At 42.7% G+C, this 19,682-nt stretch overlaps 1 protein-coding gene across 1 annotated transcript in view; it reads right to left on the reverse strand.

Moving 5' to 3' along the window:
* The window catches only part of grin3ba (glutamate receptor, ionotropic, N-methyl-D-aspartate 3Ba), a 71,260-nt gene that overhangs the window by 2,343 nt on the left and 49,235 nt on the right, over positions 1 to 19,682 (reverse strand). The window contains exons 3-11 of the mRNA XM_089004778.1: positions 17,211 to 17,707; positions 16,428 to 16,699; positions 13,923 to 14,159; positions 12,607 to 12,753; positions 12,330 to 12,475; positions 8,290 to 8,405; positions 3,370 to 3,521; positions 2,915 to 3,079; positions 682 to 749 (exon numbers count right to left, since the gene is read on the reverse strand). Coding sequence (XP_088860904.1) covers positions 682 to 749; positions 2,915 to 3,079; positions 3,370 to 3,521; positions 8,290 to 8,405; positions 12,330 to 12,475; positions 12,607 to 12,753; positions 13,923 to 14,159; positions 16,428 to 16,699; positions 17,211 to 17,707 — 1,800 coding nt within the window. The remainder of the gene's footprint in view (positions 1 to 681; positions 750 to 2,914; positions 3,080 to 3,369; positions 3,522 to 8,289; positions 8,406 to 12,329; positions 12,476 to 12,606; positions 12,754 to 13,922; positions 14,160 to 16,427; positions 16,700 to 17,210; positions 17,708 to 19,682) is intronic.

Here is a 19,682-nt window from a genome sequence, read left to right on the forward strand (position 1 = left end):
ACTTCAGGGTTGAGTTCGGGGCGCGTGTGGCTGCCACTGCTCACCCACAGAAAAAAACTTATCCTGTGACTGTCATGTGACCTTGAGAGTTTTGAAAGGCGCTTAGAAATAAAATGTATTATTATTATTATTATTATTATTATTATTATTATTATTATTATTATTATTATAAAGTGAGTAGAGGCACTTCTTATACAGTACACACAAAGAAGTGTGTTGCAGCCATTTTGTCATATTTACGTAAAATCTTGTTGTTGAAGTCAGTTGAGGCGCTCTAATATAATTTGTCCTCATCTTGTGGCATCCCGCTGCCATGGAACTATGTTGAAATGCCCCGAGGAGCTTCATTTAGACAAAAGCAATGCTCTGCCAACACATACAAAGCCTCTTGGTGCTAATCAACTATGTTGAAGTTAGTTGAGGAGCTTCTTTGAGACCAAAGTGCTCATTTTGCTGTCAAGGAACTACAGTGAAGTGGGTTTGAGGAGCTTCTTTGAGACAAAAGTGCTCATTTTGAGGCATCTTGATGTCAAGGAAGTGGGTTGAGGAGCTTCTTTGAGACAAGACGTACATTTACACCAGATTGAGAGATATTTAGTACTCTAATTTGTCCGTGTCATGCCATTTCAAACAATCCATGACCGAGTCTTCGAGGTTTCAGAACGAGGTCGAGCTTCTTACTTTTGTTCCAGGCCCGTCAGCTCTTTGTCGTCATCCTCATACGCCATGTGGAGGGCTCGATGAATCTTCTGGAAAAAAAAAAACAGAAGGAAAACCAAAATAAGACAAAAATAGCAAAAAACAAACAACAGAACGCATCTTCTAGTGGCGCCAACTAACTGTGAGGAGGACTCACGGTACTCTTTGATATTGGCGGCTGGTATCGCCGTCCTTTACAAGTACCTAATACCTTAAAGGACAACCGACGTCTCCGGACAAGTTGTGTCCAGCCTGCGTGTTTTGGGTATTTTAGATGCTATAAAACGTTTTTCTGATGTCAGTTAAGAAAAAAAATGGTGTCGGTTGTCCTTTAACTCCCTGAAGCCATTGTTTTGATTCTGGAGCAAGGCAGTGTGTGACCAGTAGTGATGTCACGAACAAGGGGGCGGGACTTTCTGAATCTGCCCAGTGCCGAGCTCATTTTGTAGCAGTTTTGGGACACTAAGTCATTTTTATTGGTGTTTTTCATTCGACAAAAAATATCAGCCTGCGTGTTTTGGCTATTTTAGATGCTATAAAACGTTTTTCTGATGTCAGTTAGGAAACAAAAAAATGGTGTCGGTTGTCCTTTAAAAAGTGTTCAAGGGGGCCTTAATAACAGAAGACTGATCACTTCATCAGCTCCGAGATAAATCCAGAGATGAACGTATAATTTATGGAGAGGCCATTATTCTCGTCACATAGCCCAAATGTGACGGTTCCTAAAAACCTCCTTCAAATTTTCATCCGAATTTGATCTGGATGCTACGTATCAACTTCAAACCTTTCCTCGAATGGCACATCACACAAACCGACCCCTGGAAGAAGCAATCCCCCCCCCCCTTGACAACAGACGTGATGCTTTGATATCGGGGCCAGATTATGGGATGGATGCTGCAGGCTGCCTTGAGGGGTTGCCCTTTTTGAGGTTAGAGGAGAGTCAAAACAGGAAACCTTGATGTTACTGTCACTGCGAAATTTCTCAGAATAACTCAAAGGGATTGCCAAAAGGCTTCTCGTTTAATGGCAGGGTATATGTGACTTTTACAAGTTGCATTATGTTGACATTTTTTGTTGGATTTGGCACACCGTTAGCGTGGCTCGAGAAAATAAAATACAGTGATACCTCAGTTTACGAACGCTTTATCTTACGAACTTTTTGCATTACGAACATTAAATGTGCGAGAATATAATCTTGGCATACAAACGAGCTTTCCGTAAACGAACCAAACCACACGGAACGCCACGGTGGCTGGCGGATTTGTTTTCCACACCCACTTTGTTTGAGTGCACTCAGTGCAGACGCGGTTTGTTATCGAGTGGCGTACTTTTGCTCTTATGGGACCGAAAAAGACCCCACCACAGGCTAGTGTTCAGCCGAAGAGGACACAAAACAAAATTAGCGTCAAGCAGAAGAAGGAGATCATCGAGAAACACGAACGAGGTCTGCGTTTGTGTGACTTCCATTGGCAACGACCATCACAAAGGTAAATAAAACGACTTTATTATACAGTACTGTTTATTTGGATTGGATTTGGATTGGATTTGCCTTTATTAGTCTCGCAGTGGAGAAATTTCTTTAATTACTATACAATAGCACATTTATTATACGTAAAATAAGGTATATTTTGTGTAGTTTTAAGGCTTAACTAGTAGAAAATTATGTTTTATGGGGACCTGGGAACGGATTATTCTCATTATTAATGGTTTCTTATGGGAAATAAATGTTTGGCAGACGAACTTTTCGCCTTACACAAACTTTGATTTAGGCATCAAAGTATTACACAGTTATGACAGTGTAATTACCACAATTTAGTGGCAATTGTGTAACACCACTTTAAAAATGAGAAAATGGGCGTTTGGACAAACAGGAAATAATGACTTTATATATTATTACAATTACTAAGACTATTGCTATTAACAATAACAATAACAATAATATACATATTCTATCACATTACTACATTGTTGTATTGGGATTTAAAAAAACATGTTAAAATATGCTCAAGAACGCATTGAATGTGACTTATTTCAAGCTAATAAAATACTAACTGCGTTGACTGGTTTATGGCAGTAGAGGGCGCAAGTTACCTTAAAGATTAACTACAGAGGCTGATCTACTTCCACAAGTATGTGTGTGTGTGTGTGTGTGTGTGTGTGTGTGTGTGTGTGTGTGTGTGTGTGTGTGTGTGTGTGTGTGTGTGTGTGTGGTCACCTGGCTGGTGTGTAGCCAATATTGCAGCGTGTGCCTGCGGCGGAGGCGCGGAATGACCAGGTGGTAGAAGGTGTGCTCGCCCGCCAAGGTCAGCAAGGCGCCACCCACCCCCATGCACAGCAGCACAAAAAGTCCCGAAAAGTGCTGGATGCCCATCTGGAGTGTCTGGAGGGAGTTTTGGGGAGGAGGGGATGGGGGGACATGAAGGACCTTCACATCTAAGTTGGAGCACAGTGCATAAATGAGCATCAACGAGAGCTGAAGGGGAACAAAAGGAAGGCACGATTCCATGTTTGATACACAAGAAGGCCGGAACAGGGATCGAACTCACGACCTCTGCACTGTAAGCCCAACACACCAAGAGGTCGTCCACCCGGGCCGCCTCGCTCGAATTACTTATTCAAAACACAAGTCCACCGTCACCCCACCTGCGCCGCTTCGTCCTGTCAACTTACCTCTGTCACGGCGAAGACACGCTTCCCGCAAGGCACCACCTTGTACCATTTGTCGTGGAGCATGTCCATAAAGCCGTCCGACTTGTAGCGGCTCAAGAACTCGGACACGTTGCGGGTCAGAGGGGATCCTTGCGGAAGGCCGATGCCATAGCCTGGGAGAGACGGACGACACAAAGAATTTTGGTATGAATCTGAATGGGCCGAGGAGTCTTCTGCTGAGTCACGATCAAGACCTCAGTCCCGTCAAGTCTTGGACTTAAAATATTGATTTTGATTCAGTCTCAATCTCTAAAGCAGTGGTTCTTAATCTTTTTGGAGGCACCGAACCCCACCAGTTTCATATGCTCATTCACTGAACCCTTCTGCCAATGCATGTGCCTACTAACTGCAGTCTAGTCTGAGGGATGGACCTCTTTGGTGGAGGATCCACCGAATCCCTGAGACCGACTCACCGAACCCCTAGGGTTCGATCAAACCCAGGTTTGTCTTGAGGCAGTATCAAACCCTAAAAATATTAGTCCTTACTTGGTCTTAAACCGCTCTCCAATGTTTTGATCTTCACTTTGTCTGGGTTCCTTAAAGTCTTGGTCTTGACTTGGTCTCAACCGGCCTTGGTCTTAGGGCTCTTTGTACTCTTCATCCCCAATCTCGTCTTCATTCAGTAGCAGCCACGCAAAGCCTTGGTCTTCACTTATATTTGGTTTTGATTTTGCGACAGCATCTGGATCTTAATCTGCACTTTATCAGCCTAAATCCAACCCCTCAAAGGCCTCCTCTTGACTCACTTTGACACCCTAAAAGCCTTGGTCTTACCTCATGAAGTCTCAGTCTTGAATCTGATAAGACAAGACCAAGATTTTGAGGTGTCAAGACAACCTCAAAATGGTGGTCTTGCCTTCGGCTTTCTAAACGTCTTGTTCATGATAGCATTGCTAACATTAAAAATGTAACAGTGACCTTAGACTTTGGCCCTATACAATTCAAGAGAATTGTTCAGCTTTGGTGGAGGTCGACTGTACGATTCCTCGCAGTGTGTGACAGCGAGGTGGTCACGTCTGAAAGCAGCCAAGGCCCTCTGTGATAGTTCCCGTGTAGCAAAACCAGTCAGTCGGCCGGCCTCAATTAGCTAAAGGGCAGATGCTCTCTGAAATCAGATTTATTGGCTCGTGAGCCTTCAGCCAGAATCCAAATCAAGCACTTTGCAGCCAAGTGTGGTAAGCACATGCGCGTACATGCACGTACACACGCAGACACGCACACGCTAGCTTACGACCTCACACACGTACACAGTAGGTCAGTGCAACGTGGTGGCCTTTTCTGTAAGCATGTTGGGCGAATAAAACGATGCAATATTCAGGTGCCAAGCACTACCACCAATCGTGTTTTTCTACTATTAGCGTTGTCCTCTGAAGACATTCTATGCGAAAGGACAAAAAAAGCATCAAATGAACTCTGATCAGGTTTTAGTCTCGACACTGCCTTGGTCATTGTCTCGGATCTGTGTGGAACCTGCAGTAGTCTTTACCCCAAGATATCAACTTCCATCTGTTGTAGTTTAAACCCGTCCTGGTGTGGTCTTCACACCTCAATGTCTTGGTCTTGCTTCATTAAGTCTTGATCCTGACTCAATGTTAGCCCCTTTGAGTCGTGATTTTTTTGCTCCAGTCTAATTCATACAGTAACTTGTTAGCTTGTAAAAGTCGCAGTAATGACTCTGTTTTAACCCTTCGTAGACTAGGTCTTGAAATGGTCTTAGTTCTTTTAAGTCTTTGTCTTGTCTTCAGCTCAATTCTTTGTAGTCAAGGTCTGGATCTCGGGTCAGTTTGTGAATGTCTCGGTCTGGCATTGGTCTACAGTTTTGGTCTTGACTTGGGGTCAGGAACGCTTGGTCAGGAACTGGTCTCAAATCCTTAAAAATCATCGTCTTGACTGAGTCTCAACCCTTTAGTGTCTTCATCTGGACTTGGACTGGGACCACGTGATCTTGGGTAGCACTTATGTCAAATCTACCGATGTCACTGCGGGAGACGGCCCTTTTTCTCAGATCCAAATAAGCGCAGCAAGACTTTTCGGTGACGAATGGCTATCCAGGTAGACATATGGCACGGATGTCAACATGTGCGAGCTACAAGAGATAAAATATTAAAGACTTAGCAGATGTTCCGTTCCGCCAGCCTTGTGGAGTTGAAATACTTTTTTAGCAGCTTGTTGTAATACCGTCTTAAAGTAACAGCGTGCAGTTTCTTCGGCTGCAATTACCGCTCGTATCTTCCCCCATTTTAGCCTGCTGTTTATCGACTTCATTCCTTTGCTCCCCACCCCCCTTATCACACCCCTCGCTTTGTCTCATCCCCAGTCTTCTTCTCCCGCCTCGTCAGAATAGGTAGACGTCGCCGTCCTCGTCACCGTCGTCAGCCTCAGCGTAGCCATTTATTGAACAAATGATGGAACACGAGCAAGCTGACACTTATCATACCTTATGGACGATAAAAGCCCCACAAATCTCCCCCGATGGTTACACACCCACGTCAGCTTTCAATCTGTACCACTTCTCAGCGGGCTCATTAATGGGGAAAGAACATTCGGTACACTTGCATGAACAAATAGTGCTTGAGTGTGATGGCCGCTGTTGAGAGAGATGTTTGTTGTTGGGATGATTATTTGGCATCACTGCGTCCAATTATTATGAAGGACAGCTTTCAGTCTGACAAAGCGCGAAGGACATACTGGGGACATTTTTTTTAGAATCTGTCCTCGTCCCCAATTTTTGTATTCGTTTGTCCATTTTATTTTGTCCTCGGCAGATGAACAACATTCTTTTACAGAAATGGATCCGTTTCGCTAGACAAACAACAGGGGCTCGGAACAGTGCCAGGGGGAGATCAAATCTACTGATGTCACTGCGCTCTTTGACTGGAATCGGAGAGCAAATCTTAATTCGGGAGCTCAAGTACCTGCCAGAGACGGAAACAGCCATTCTGATACCAGAGTTCATCCTGTGATTCCCGTCTGCCCAAGTAGTCCTTTACCCCCTTTCCACCACCCCCCCAAAAACTAATCGTTCGGCGCCAGGGTCAGCGCTGTGCTCAGTTGCGTCCAAACGTTACACCGGTGTTTACGAAAGATGGCCTGCGTTATGAAGCATCATATAAATACGTTGTTAGCATCTGCTAGACAATTTAGCATAACATCGACTATACTTCGATGTACTGGGCAACAGTCCGGGGCATGCAATCAGTAAACACTATCTTTCTTCATTGTCCTAGATCACAGGTATCAAAGTCAAGGCCAGATCGGGTCCGTGGGAGCAAATCATGTATCTCAACTTTCATGAATAGAATCAGAATTATCTTTATTGCCAAGTATGTAGAACACACAAGGAATTTGTTTACGGTAGAACACGCTGCACTAGTATCTTCATTAAAAAAATTGCAGAGGCACTATACAGTTCTATTTGGGTGACTGTTTAAAAAGTTAATGTCTTGGGGGAAGAAGCTGTTTAAATGTCTGCTGGACTTAGTGCGCATGGATCGGTAGCGCCTGCCTGAGGGGAGTAGCGGGAAAAGGTGGTGGGCAGGGTGCGCAGGGTCCAGTAGGATTTTCCGCACTCGAGAGTGGGAAGGGCGGTGCCAATGATTTTTTATTGATTTATTGACAATGATTTCGCTGAAATCTCTTACCGAAATGTCCAATCATCACGGGACAGAAATAACGTTAAGATCTTGCATGGGTCCTCCAAGGGAAGGCACAATTCTGAAGTGGCCCGCAACAAATAATGAGTTTGCTACCTAGTCCTAGATGATCCCTCTTCTGACGAGACACCATTGTGCCCGAAGTTCTGCGCAATTGTCAGCTGCACATAAACAAGCACGTAAACGCTTGTGCTTCGGATCACGTCGCCGACAGCTTATCGACGACGGCGAAGTATCAGGAAGCACATGAGGCGCGGCGATGATGTATGGCGAGCATCAACATGCAGAGCGACATTCGCGCCGTACTTCTTGGTATCGTTTTACTTTATCTCATGATTGTTTTGGGGGAGTTGCGGACCTTATCGCGCCATTGTTGTTTTTATTTTGTGTTTTTGCGCATCCATTACTTTTCAAAGGGCTCGTCTGAGTTAAACTTGGACGATCCCAGCTGACACACACATATATATATATACACACACACACACACACACACACACACATACACACATACACACACACACACACACACACATACACACACACACATATATATACATACATATATATATATATATATATAGTAAAGTCTCGTGATATCGATATCGGATATATCGATAGTCCCGGTTATATCGATACTATTTCTATGCACGCACGGAGAAAATTACATGCAAACGGGGTCGGATATATCGATAGTCCCAGTTATATCGATATTTTTTCGGACTCCCTTGAATATCGATATAACGAGACTTTACTGTATATATATACACACACACACACACACACACACACACACACACACACACACACACACACACACACACACACACACACACACACACACACAGATAACATCGTATTTGAACCCCACACTGCCTCCTTCCCGTACCATCTCGCTCGGCGTGGGGGGGCGTGTGTCCATGTGACAAAATGCTTTGTTGCAGAGCACAACTTGTGTGTTGATGAAAAATGTGCAACGCATGTCACCCCCAAAGGTACATCACTTACCTGTGTGTGTGTGTATGTGTGCGTATTTCCTAGCACATAGTATTATAAGTGAGAGATAAAAATGATGTCATTGATAAATCACCCCGTATCATTCCATGTGGTCACAGATGCTGACTGCATCGAATTTAGAACACCGTCGCTCATCCCCGCCGCCATCAGCTCCGATGCGCACGCCCACCTCACTTTTCGGTGTTTGTGTAGTGTGTCGTGTGTTGAAGCGCACCTTCGATGGCGAATGGCTTGCCCACCGTCAGCAGCTTACAGTCGGCGTCGATGGATACCTCGAAATCCAGGAGGGCTTTGTCCATGATGAAGGCATCCAGAAAAGGAGGATTGGTCCTTTCAAGTAGATCAGAATCAGAAAACCTTTATTCGTCCCACAATGAAGACATTTGCAGTCCACAGCAGCAAAATTAAATACATATATATATATATATATATATATATGAAAAAGACACCATTAAATATATATAAAATATTTATATAATAGAATATATAGACTACACAATATAATTTATATAAATATATACATATAATATATAAATAAAAAATCTATAAATATAAACACACACATATATATATACATATATATGTACATATATATATATAAAGTGCAATATAAATCAATATGTGTTGTATGTATAATAAATATCATAAAAATAGTTTTATTGAAAGAAAAGTACAATATATATATATATATATATATATATATATTATATATATATATATATATATATATATATATTGTACTTTTACTGTACACACACACACACACACACACACACACACACACACACACACACACACACATATATATATATATATATTGTACTTTTACTGTACATATATATATATATTGTACTTTTACTGTACACACACACACACACACACACACACACACACACACACACACACACATATATATATATACAAATATATGTTTGTGTGTGTGTGTGTGTATAAATTGCATCTTATTGAAGTTTTCCCATTACCAACCAACCCAGAATATATGGTGTATATTTATTTATTTATTTGGAGGTTGCATTTTTCCACCAACCAAGCCAGCATGTTGAAAGAAGTCAATTTCAAGCGGGCGTCATTCTAGTCTCGTGCATCCTGTTGTAAACACGTATATCACTTAGCTCAGCCGGCAGCCTCTGTGGCGGGCCGATAAGACTTTGGACACAATGCCAAAGACGCTTCTTCTTCTTCTTCTTCTCTTATTGATCGGCCCCGACCTAATTGACCTCTAATTATAGAGCGCTGCCATTTGCCGGCGAACAACGGGGCGCTCGAAGATAAGCGCCCGCTACAGAAAAGTGGATTGAAAGCGTCTCAACACGACCGAGACGTCCAGTGAAGGGAAAACAATCATGTTGGGAAGGACAATAACATGAAACACACCTTTTATATAGCTTGTAAGATAGCTAAGCGCTTTTGGTGTGGCGGTGGGATTATGTGGCGGCTACCAAAAGAATTGGAGAACACAATGAAAATTGAAAATAAACCCCCCCCAAAAAAATCAATAAAGAACCATTTAACACATTTAAAGTGGGTGGCATGTTGATGAATTCTTTTGCAAATACTGTAATTGATTTCTCACAATTTGAAGAAGTTGTTTTATTTATTATTCTTTTTGTGGTTGTTTTTCATCATGTTAAAAAAATTAAAAATACAAATACATATGATAATAAACCATGGTGAAATATTTGTAAATTAATTATTTTTTTTATGTTTGTTTATGTTGTATCCATCAATTTAAATGTCTCCCAAAAACAAAATAAATCTGATAAAAAATTTTTAAATGTAATTTTAAAATTTACTTATTTTTTCGTGTGACATTTTTAGAAAGTAATATTTAACATTTTCATTCAAAATAATGCGCTGTTTTTTTCACTTTTAAAGGTGGATTTTTTTTAAATTAGTGAAAATTTGTGATAAACATTCACATGCATTGTTTGTTTTTTTTTAATTCCCATTTCACGTTTTTTATAAAAACAATTTATCAATTAATTTAAATGTTTAAAAAAAAAAATTTTCTGATCAAAATGTGAAAATCATGTATTTTTTTCATGTCAATCATATTTAATTTTAAAATGCACTTATTTGTGCAGTTATTTTAAAACAATGAGTCAATGTAATTTGTATGTTTAGAAACTATTTAAAATTTTCATTCAAAATAATGTGCTTTTTTTTATATTTAAAAATGGATTTAACTAGTGCTAAACATTGTTTTTTTTTGTTTATTTTTTAACTTCTTTTTCACATTTTTTATAAAAACTATTTACAGTTTTGATGTTTCAAAAGATATTATTTTCTGATAAAAATGGGAAATTTATCATTCCATATTTAATTTGAAAATTTACTTTTTTTCAAAAAATAGCAAGTGCAATTATTTTAAAACGATTAGTCAATTTAATTTTTCTTCAATTTTGTGCAATATTATTAAAAATTAATATTTAACATTTACATTCAAAATAATGCTCTGTTTTTTTTCCATTTTTTAGATTTTAAAAAAATAGTACTAAACATTCACATGCATTGTTTTATTTTAATTAGGTACATTTTTGTTATTGGGAATCAATGTATTTCAAAATTGCACTTTATAGTTAATTTTTTTTCTCTTTTTCCACCTCAGACTCACTTTTTCTTTTCTCCGATTCCCCATTGTTGTACTTTTCCCCCCCGTTTTTTTGTGTTGTCTTTTCCCATCTAAGACGGATTGCCCAGAGACTATCGATGCAATCAGACTTCATTGCCACTTGTTTACAACGCTTCACTTCCGACGAGCGAGGAGCTAGCGCCGTTTTTCGCCGGCCGTTTGCCACGAAAAAAAAAAAAACAAAAAAAACATCCCGGAGGACATCTGGAGTGGAAAGAAAATGGAGTGAAGTGAGAAAAAGGACCGAATTAGACGGCAGATTTGAAGCGTTTCCTTCCATGAAGTGCAACCTGAGGTTACCCGGCGGCAGTTGCAAAAGCAAAGTTGTTGGTTGGCATTCAATGCATGGCAGTGTGCTTGTTTCTTCAAGGACAAACGACGTCTCCGGACAAGTTGTGTCCATAATTTGTCAAATGGCTTGAAATGACTTCTACTGAGCGTATTTTAAAAAGATTCCACCGCATATAGCTATATTTTACGTTTTAAGACTCGCGCTAATATTCAGGAAGTCTTGTTTTTGAGTTGGTGACGAGTCCGTACGTGACGTCACTAAAGGAACGCCCCCTGACCGAAAAAAAGACACATCGTAGCAGTCCTTTCATCACGTCAATGTATTTTGCTGTATTGTTTGGTCTGAAAACCTTGTGTTGCAGCCAAAAGCCGCCAGAAGAGGGTGTCCAAGCTCCATATAAGGAATTTATCAGCCTGTGGAAACGGAGGTGGCCACAGGAGGTCGCCATTTTGTGCCTCTTTTGTGGTGATACATTTTCCCCTCAATGTTGCCTCAAAATGGCGTGGAATAAATTATTTAATCGATTGCAAACATGTATGCTTTCCTCTTCAGAACTATTTGAATCATATTCATAACTGGATGTGTAACAAGAAAGCATATTCTCCGAACCTGAAGCCATTGTTTTGATTCTTGGCGTGACGTCACAAACTGGGGGCGGGACTTTCTGAAAATGCCCAATTCGCAGCTCAATTTTTTGCAGATTTTGGACACTTTAAGTCATTTTTTTTGTGTTTTGCATTTGAATAAAATTATCATACTGCGTGTTTTGGGTATTTTCGATGCTATAAAACGTTTTTCTGATGTCAGTTAAGAAACAAAAAAGTGACGTCGGTTGTCCTTTAAATAACACAAAATAAAATAATAAAATTAATTGATACGCCATCCTTGGGGGGAAAAAAATGTTGGTCATCACACGCACTCCATAACTTCGTGATAACCTCTTTTGAATTATTATTATTTTTATTTTTTTAAGCAAACGACAGTCACAAACGCATGCAGTCGTCTTTACCTTGTATTAAAAGTGACATTTGTGCTTTTCTTCATTCGCCGGCCTCATCTGTATGCAAGAACTGACGGAATTTGGCACAGCCGATTTTTTTTGTGCATATTGTCTTCCAAAATACAGATTTGCATTCAGAAGGCATGACTCTTGTCTGCCTTACTTTTGTTTTTTTTCATTTATTGATAACCGACCAATAAAAATGAAAGCGCGTTTTCATATTGTGATGCAGGAGGCGGCGGGTCTGACAGCATTTTTGCATTCTAATAACACCAAATATTTGTTTTTTGTGTGTTGTGAGTGTCTTACTTGAGCATGTGCACCCCCTCGGGGGTGGTGGGCTGGTTGAAGCGCCGCATGTAGTCGTGCATCTCGGGGAAGCTCTTCTTCATGTAATCCTCGGCGCTGCTCTCGCGCACCGTGCCAAATCGGAAGCCCAGCGACGGGTGGTGCAACTGCCGTACCGGGACGGGAAAAAAAGAAAGACGGGGCGGGGTCGTGAAAAATTGAAGCAGATCCAGAAAGTTCTCAAAATCACTACAGTCAAAATGTCTTTGATTGCCAAGTGTACGAATCCGAGTCTAACCTTATCGTCGTGGATTCCCGACACCTGCTCAAAGGTCTTTTCGCCAACCATGACGGCGGCCAGGTTGGCCGTGTAGCTGGAGAGGACCAAGAGGCAAAAGATGGCCCACAGGTTCATCAGGAAACGGCCCGTCCAGCATTTAGGGGTCTGAAGAGGGATGACAACAAAAGGGACACTAAGACGTTTCCTTGACCGTGAACTCCACCACTACTACCGCCATCATCATCATCATCCATCGTGTCGGTCAGCAGAGATACTGAGAAGTTCCCAGGCCCATCAAGAGAGAGACCGTCCCCTCCGGAGAGTCTCCGACCATTTTCACAGAATACCAGATAGGCAAATCGTCTCTGGCTTTACTCGTCAGGTAAAACTGACACAGATTTGAACTGGCATTTTAATTTCTGCATTTCCTGCGCTTATCCTGGTCATGAACTCACTATGAAAGAAGGACTGCGAGTATCGCAGGGTGTTCAGAGGCCCCTTGTGTTGGCGATAGTCCTTCAACAGAGTCAGAGGTCTTACCCACATTCTTCTATGATTTGGACCTCCCTTCCAAGGGAGTCGTCCATTGATGACCGACGCTTAAGCTACCTTAATCATCCAGTGCCGCAAAATATCAGTCACTGCACCAATCCACATTAATTGAATTCTGGACCCGGATAGAATGCTTTGAGGGACTGAAGTGCATCAAGTTTTACATTAAGCCACATTCCTCCGAAGTACATGCTGTAATGTTTTATTCACGTTGGGCTCATATCAGTCGAGGAACCTTACAGCCTGCTCGTAAATCATCACTGTGATACATTTTCCCAAGACAGATCGGGAAGAGAAAAGCGGTCCCTCCCGCTAACATGACATACCCCACCCTCCGGGGTCGGTTTTTGTTCTCTCAACGGACCGTCAGGGTTCTCAGGACATCCCCAGGTTGCTTTCTGGATTTTGAACCGTCGCAAACTTTGTGTGACACTCAGGGTGTTGACCTCTAGTACCCCTCCAAGACTTGATCCATCCCAATCAAGGCGGTCATAGCTCTTTCCAATCTCTGTCGAGACACTTACCCTTGCATTATCCTCCCTGTGGCGCCCTGCTTCATCACTGGCTCACGTCTAAACTCGCCTTCAATCAATCGTCACCGCTTCCTCGTTATATTTTTGTGTTTCTTTATTTTTTTTTTGTCCTTGCACGGCAAAACCCTCTGAAATCCTCCTCCAAATGACTTTAACTGTTTTTGTCCTATTGCCTCCCCCCCCCCCGTATCTTATCGGCGCCGCTCTCTGGAAAATACCCGCGGATCAAGGCGATGATCGCAAAGTTACCTTGGTGGCGACGGTGCGGCCGAACAGGATAGCGTAGCAGAGGTTGAGGGCGGACGAATAGGAGAATACTCGCACCCGGTTGCGCCCGTGGGGGGTCATGCCGAAGGGGCTGTTCCATTCGTACAAGGTGAGGAAAAGCGCCGTGAGGTGCAGCGTGACGAAGATTCCCACCCACATGGACCAGTGCAGGGGCCACATGAAGGCGCCGATGGGGGCCGCCGTGTCCCGACTGCGGACCTGGTGGAAGCGGCAACAATTTTGTTGTAGTATTTGTCTCTGACATTGATGGCAGTTACCGATTTGTGGTCTTTTCGGAATACTCGTTCATGCCTTTGTCAGATCTAGGCTAAATGGCTTTAACACACTTCTCTTTGGAGTTCTCCAGTTGGTCCAAAATGCTGCTGCTTGTGTCTTGACTGGTGCTCTAAAGGGGGAGCATATACATCCTAATCTGGGGATCCTTTCACTGGCTCCGTATACATTTCAGAATTCTTTTTAACATCCGATTATTTTGTTTTTTAAATCCTTAAATGGTGGGCAGCCCGGTGGACTAGTGGTTAAGCGTGTCGATCTCACAGTGCAGAGGTATCGGATTCAATTCTGACTACCTTTGTGGAGTCTATTGTTATATAATTGATATTGGCCCCATGCACCTTGTATACTGTAGATCAGTTAGCCTCTATAAATGCATTAAAAAATCTCTTGTGACTTTTCATCATACTTTGGCAGCTCTTCCATTTCGACGCCATTTTTGCAAGCCCAGTAATGCTCGTCGTGCTGTAAAATAGTCCAGTTATACAGCAAACTTTCTGAATCCATTTTCCTCTAAAATCCTTGAGAGAGCCGTTTTAGTTTCTGCATCGTATTTTTACCACCAGCTCGAGGTATCTTTTCGGTAAACACCGCCAGCCATAATTAGCTTTTTTTTCCCTCTCCCCATTTTGCACAATTTGTCGAGTCTGGAAGGACAAGGAAGTGATTTCCCCCATTTTTCTTACAGCCAGATGATCCTTTGTTCCGAAACGGGACCCCACTGTCAGATTGTATTACACATCGCAGCATGTCAGCCGCACGGGGAGATGTTAACAAATCAAACGAATAACAGCAAAGCGTCTCGGGGCTACGCTCAGACGTCCCCTGCCGCCCGCCTCTGTGAGCCGTTATGGCATCTGATACTGCTGTTTTGGGGTGGGGGGTGAAATTTCCATAATGAATAGGCCCGGCGTAAAGCGAAACTAATTATTCACTCGCTAATGAACTCTAGTTGGTGGATGAGGGGCGAGGGGGTCAAAGTATGGAATCATCTTGGCATATTAGCAGAAATGAAAATAAGTCACACTCTCTAGTATAGAAGTACTGATAAAATAAACAAATAACATTAAAAAAATCAATAGACAAAGGTTAATAAATAAATAGAAAGCCAAATAAATAAATAAATACATTGATAAACAAATTATTAATAAACGAATTGATAGATAAATAAATACATAAATAAATAAATACACAAATAAATAAACAAAAAGGTGAATAAATAAATAAACAGAAAGGCGAATAAATAAATGAACAGAAAGCCAAATAAAAATAAATACAGAAAAAAAATACAAAGATAAACAAAAAAACACAAATAAATAATCAGAAAGGTAAATAAATAAATCAATAAACAGAAAGGCGAATAAATAAATACATAAATAAATAAATACAGGAAAAAGAATAAAAAGGCGAATCAACAAAAAAAATGCACAAATAAATAAATGAACAGAAAGGCGAATAAACGAATACACAAATAATCAGAAAGGTGAATAATAATAATATCACTCATGCCTTTCAAAACTAAATAAACAGAAAGGCGAATAAATACACAGAAAGCCAAATAAATAAATACATAAATAAATTCATTGATAAATAAATACATAAATACATAAATAAATAAATAGGTGAATAAACAGAAAGGCGAATAAACAAATCAAAGGTGAATACATACATAAATAAATACACAAATAAATGAATACATAATTGAATACATAAATACGACTGCATAATTTACATGAGTAAAAATATTTTTTAAGTACACCCTGGAACATATTTGCATAAAAAGGAAATTTGACTTTAATGTGTTTGCTCATTTGAGACAAAAATTGTCAGCGCGAAAATAGCATTTTATGTCAACATTAAAAATCCTAATTAATAAAACATCTTAACGGCAGTAGAGTATGACCTTTCTCCGTTTATGTTTTCATTTTATTTCTTTTTTTTTTTAAACAGCCTGCTGTAATCGGGGGAGGTAAAATAAAAAAAAAAGGCAAAATAGAGTAAAGAGCAGGACGAGGTCTAAGAAACAACCGCCAAAGCTTAAAGCGTATTTGTACTTGTTTACTTGACATCACTGACCGAGGCCTGACTGAAGATGTTCGCGCATTGCTAGACATGCCCTGGCATTCTGCCGCCCTCAGTAAGAATGCCAAAAATACCACAAATGGAATTAATGACGACCGCAAGCCACAGTACCAGGATGCCAAGGCTGGTGGAGTAAAAGGGCGAAGTGAAGTCAATGACTCTGCTCCTGGCCGAGTTGATGGAAAAGGAAGTAACCGCCATGTCGGCCGTGCCGCTCCTCAAGTCGCCCACCAGACCGGTCCATCGGCCGGCGCCGCTCATCGCGCCATACTTCCCGTCCCCCACGATGTAGAGGTCAAAGGTGAAGCCCATATCCTCCGCCAGCTTTTCCAGCAGGTCGATGCAGTAGCCGTAGCAGCACTTGCGGAGGTCCTCCGGAAGGCCTGCGATGGGGAAGACGGGCCACGTGACATGAATGCTGAGCGACGAGATTAGCGCAGACTCTCGGGTAATTCCCTTTGCACACGTCGAGCTGGTGCTGGTTCAGAGTGAGAATAACATTTGATACCGGCGTCCTCGGTGAAGGTCTCGAGTGAAATGCGTATGGATTCAGAGGTTGGGGGAAACGGTTGAGGGTTAGGTTTTTGGTTCAAGCTAAGGGTTCTGCGTATGGCGTTGGGTGTAGGGGGTATGGAGTGCAGGTTAGCGCAGAAAACCCAAGAATAAGTGTGTTGGCTGGTAGGTAAAAGCATCACGAGTTTCAGATTGTGATTACGATCAAGGAATACATACGTTGAGAGGTTCAGTTTCCGTTTAGGGGTGGAAGAGGTTTTAGGGTTTTTGGTGTCCAGGTTTAGAGTTAGGGTTAAGGTTAAAAAAGGTTAGGGTTGGGGATAGCAAGTCTATTGCTCGTGGGCAATGAAATCCGCGGAACTAAAGTGAAAGTAAACTTACTGATGCCTTCCCAGTCTGCCGATGAAGCATTGGGATTATGGAGCTGGTTGAAGAGTCCTTGTATCACATCGGACCTGTTGGTCCGGGGGTCCAGGCAGAGCTGGCCGGCAGGACACATCCCATCCTCGTCCACCTCTCGCGTAAACACAAACGGGTGCTCCACCAGGGTCACCACTCGCAGACGATGGCCCTCCACAGAAAGCCCGGGCCTCCAACGTCCCCCGGCGTTAAAGTCCCCCTGACCGTCACCTCCCCTCACCCCAGCACCGAGGCCTTGACCCGGGCTTCCGCTGAAGCCCCCCGCCAGTCCATGGATGCCACCTTCCAACTCAAGCCTGCCTCGGGACCACTGGCCTACGGTGACCCAGGCCGGCTGGCCCAGCGCGCCCCTCTTGAGGCTCCAGACGTGGAAGATCTGCGAGGAAAGTATTCTGGAGAGGTCAGCATCCACCTGGATCAGGCCTGTGGCACCGGTGAAGGATGTGTTGGGAAAAAACCTAGACAGTCAAAATAGAGACCGTATTAACCTACTGAGCCACAGGTGAGCTGGAACCAATCCCACCTGGCTTTGGCCAAGCAGCAAGGGCCACCCTGAACTTGTCGTCGCCCACTCACAAATCACGCGGTCACGTTCGCATGCAATCATTTTTCTAACTCGGGGCTCGTCATGAGGGTCGTGAGGTGAACTGAAGGCGATCCAAGGTATCGTCGGGCAGTAGACGGGCGAACCCCTGACCTGGTTACCGGCCAATCGCGGGTGAGAATGACATCTGTCGGCAATTTAAAGTCTTGAATGAGGCTAATCAAGCCGTCATACCAGGAAAGGCGGAATATTCAAAGCTGGAACCACAGAACTGCGAGGCAGTCATGCTAATCGCCGCCGGGAGAATAAACAGCTCGACTTTCACCAAACGAAGGAATGGCAAACTGGGAAAGAAGCAATTAAAAGGTTAAAAAGAAGATGGCGGTGGGCCACGCTCTGATAAGCGCGACTTTAGCGAATCATCTCGGTTGGTGGAATTGCATCTCCCGGAAAGGCATAATTAAAAGTTAATGCGGAGCAACGCGGGGTCTTCTCCGAATTGGAAAAGTCCATTGCTATGCGCGTCACTCGCCGCAGTGGCATTGAAATGAGCGATTCCGGTTAGCGCACCGTCTTCGTGCGTGTGACCTCTTGAACCGACGTTAGCTTGCCTCTCAGTAGTCCTCGACGCGTCTGAGTAAAGTCCGATCACAACTCGATTGGTGTCGCAGGGTTGTTCAAATGTTTAAAGAACGCGGCGATGGTTGCGTCGGATATCCGCGGCGAACCGTGCACGGACTGCCGATGATTCCCCGGCGAGAGATTACCTCGTCTTTTCTTAGTTTAGTCTCTCCCCATCACGGTAATCGGACGTGCGTAGAATGTAAATCCCCGTAGCACACCCCCGCCTTCTCCTCCCCCGTTAAGCATGAGATATGCGTTGTGAAATAATAGCGATTAGATTGATCACGCGGGTCATTAATCCGCTCCGAGTCTTCTTACGTTGGCGAGTCCCGCCGGTTTTCTTTCTCGGCCTAGGCGCCATTATTTACTTAGGTAGGGCAATAATCCATTTATGTAATCAGCCTTCCGCTACAAAAACTTTTTCCAAATGCGCCCGGTGTCATCCCCCCCGCCCCATCGCTTAATGTTTCCTCATCAGCCGCCTTGACAATAAAAGTGAAAGTGCTCGCATCGGTCCGGGAGGCGGAAATCATTCACGGCGATACCGCGGCGGACTCGTCGTACGCCAAAAGACGGATGACTCATCAAGGCGGGACCGACTCTTGTCCCACACGCCAAAGAAATGAAATCTCACATCTCTTCAATGACCCGTTTCTTCACTTAGAATCCTGTTTTTACCCCAGGATGCTTCTGTGCCAAGTCCCAGGAAATACCCTCATCCCGTACGTCAGTAATCCCCAAACCTTTTTCGCTCCACGGACCGCTTTAATGGCCGACAATCTTTTCCAGGCTTTAAGGTCAGACACATAAATACAAAAATAAACAAAGCAACACAGTGGTAGCGCTACTTACAAAATTAATGTGTTCCTGAAGAAAGTTTGTAAGTCAAGACGCGTTTTCCATGTAAATGGCCTAATCCGTTCCAATCCGTCCCAAATTTAGACATAAATGTTTCCTAAAGCCTAAAAAATTAACGACTCCTTATCTGTCTCGTGTCTGGGCCTTTTCCCTTTCCCAATGACTTCCTTTTCCCAGCTCATCTGAGTTAGATAATAGCAGTAACCTGTCACGTGACAGAGAAACGCGCCTTGACCTGCGTCAAAAGTGACACACCGTCGATAGATAAAGCTGGGAATCTGGTCATTTTTCAAAATAAAACATCTATTTATTGTCTCTCTGGCCTGACTTTAATGGTAGCTTCATTTGTATGCAGCAGAACACCTAAGTGCTGCTTCACCACATTTTTTTTAACTCAAATATTATTG

This window comes from Hippocampus bargibanti, linkage group LG09 (genome assembly GCF_051943395.1).
Source record: "Hippocampus bargibanti isolate YZ-2025 linkage group LG09, ASM5194339v1, whole genome shotgun sequence".
In the NCBI taxonomy this organism is placed as follows: Eukaryota; Metazoa; Chordata; class Actinopteri; order Syngnathiformes; family Syngnathidae; genus Hippocampus; species Hippocampus bargibanti.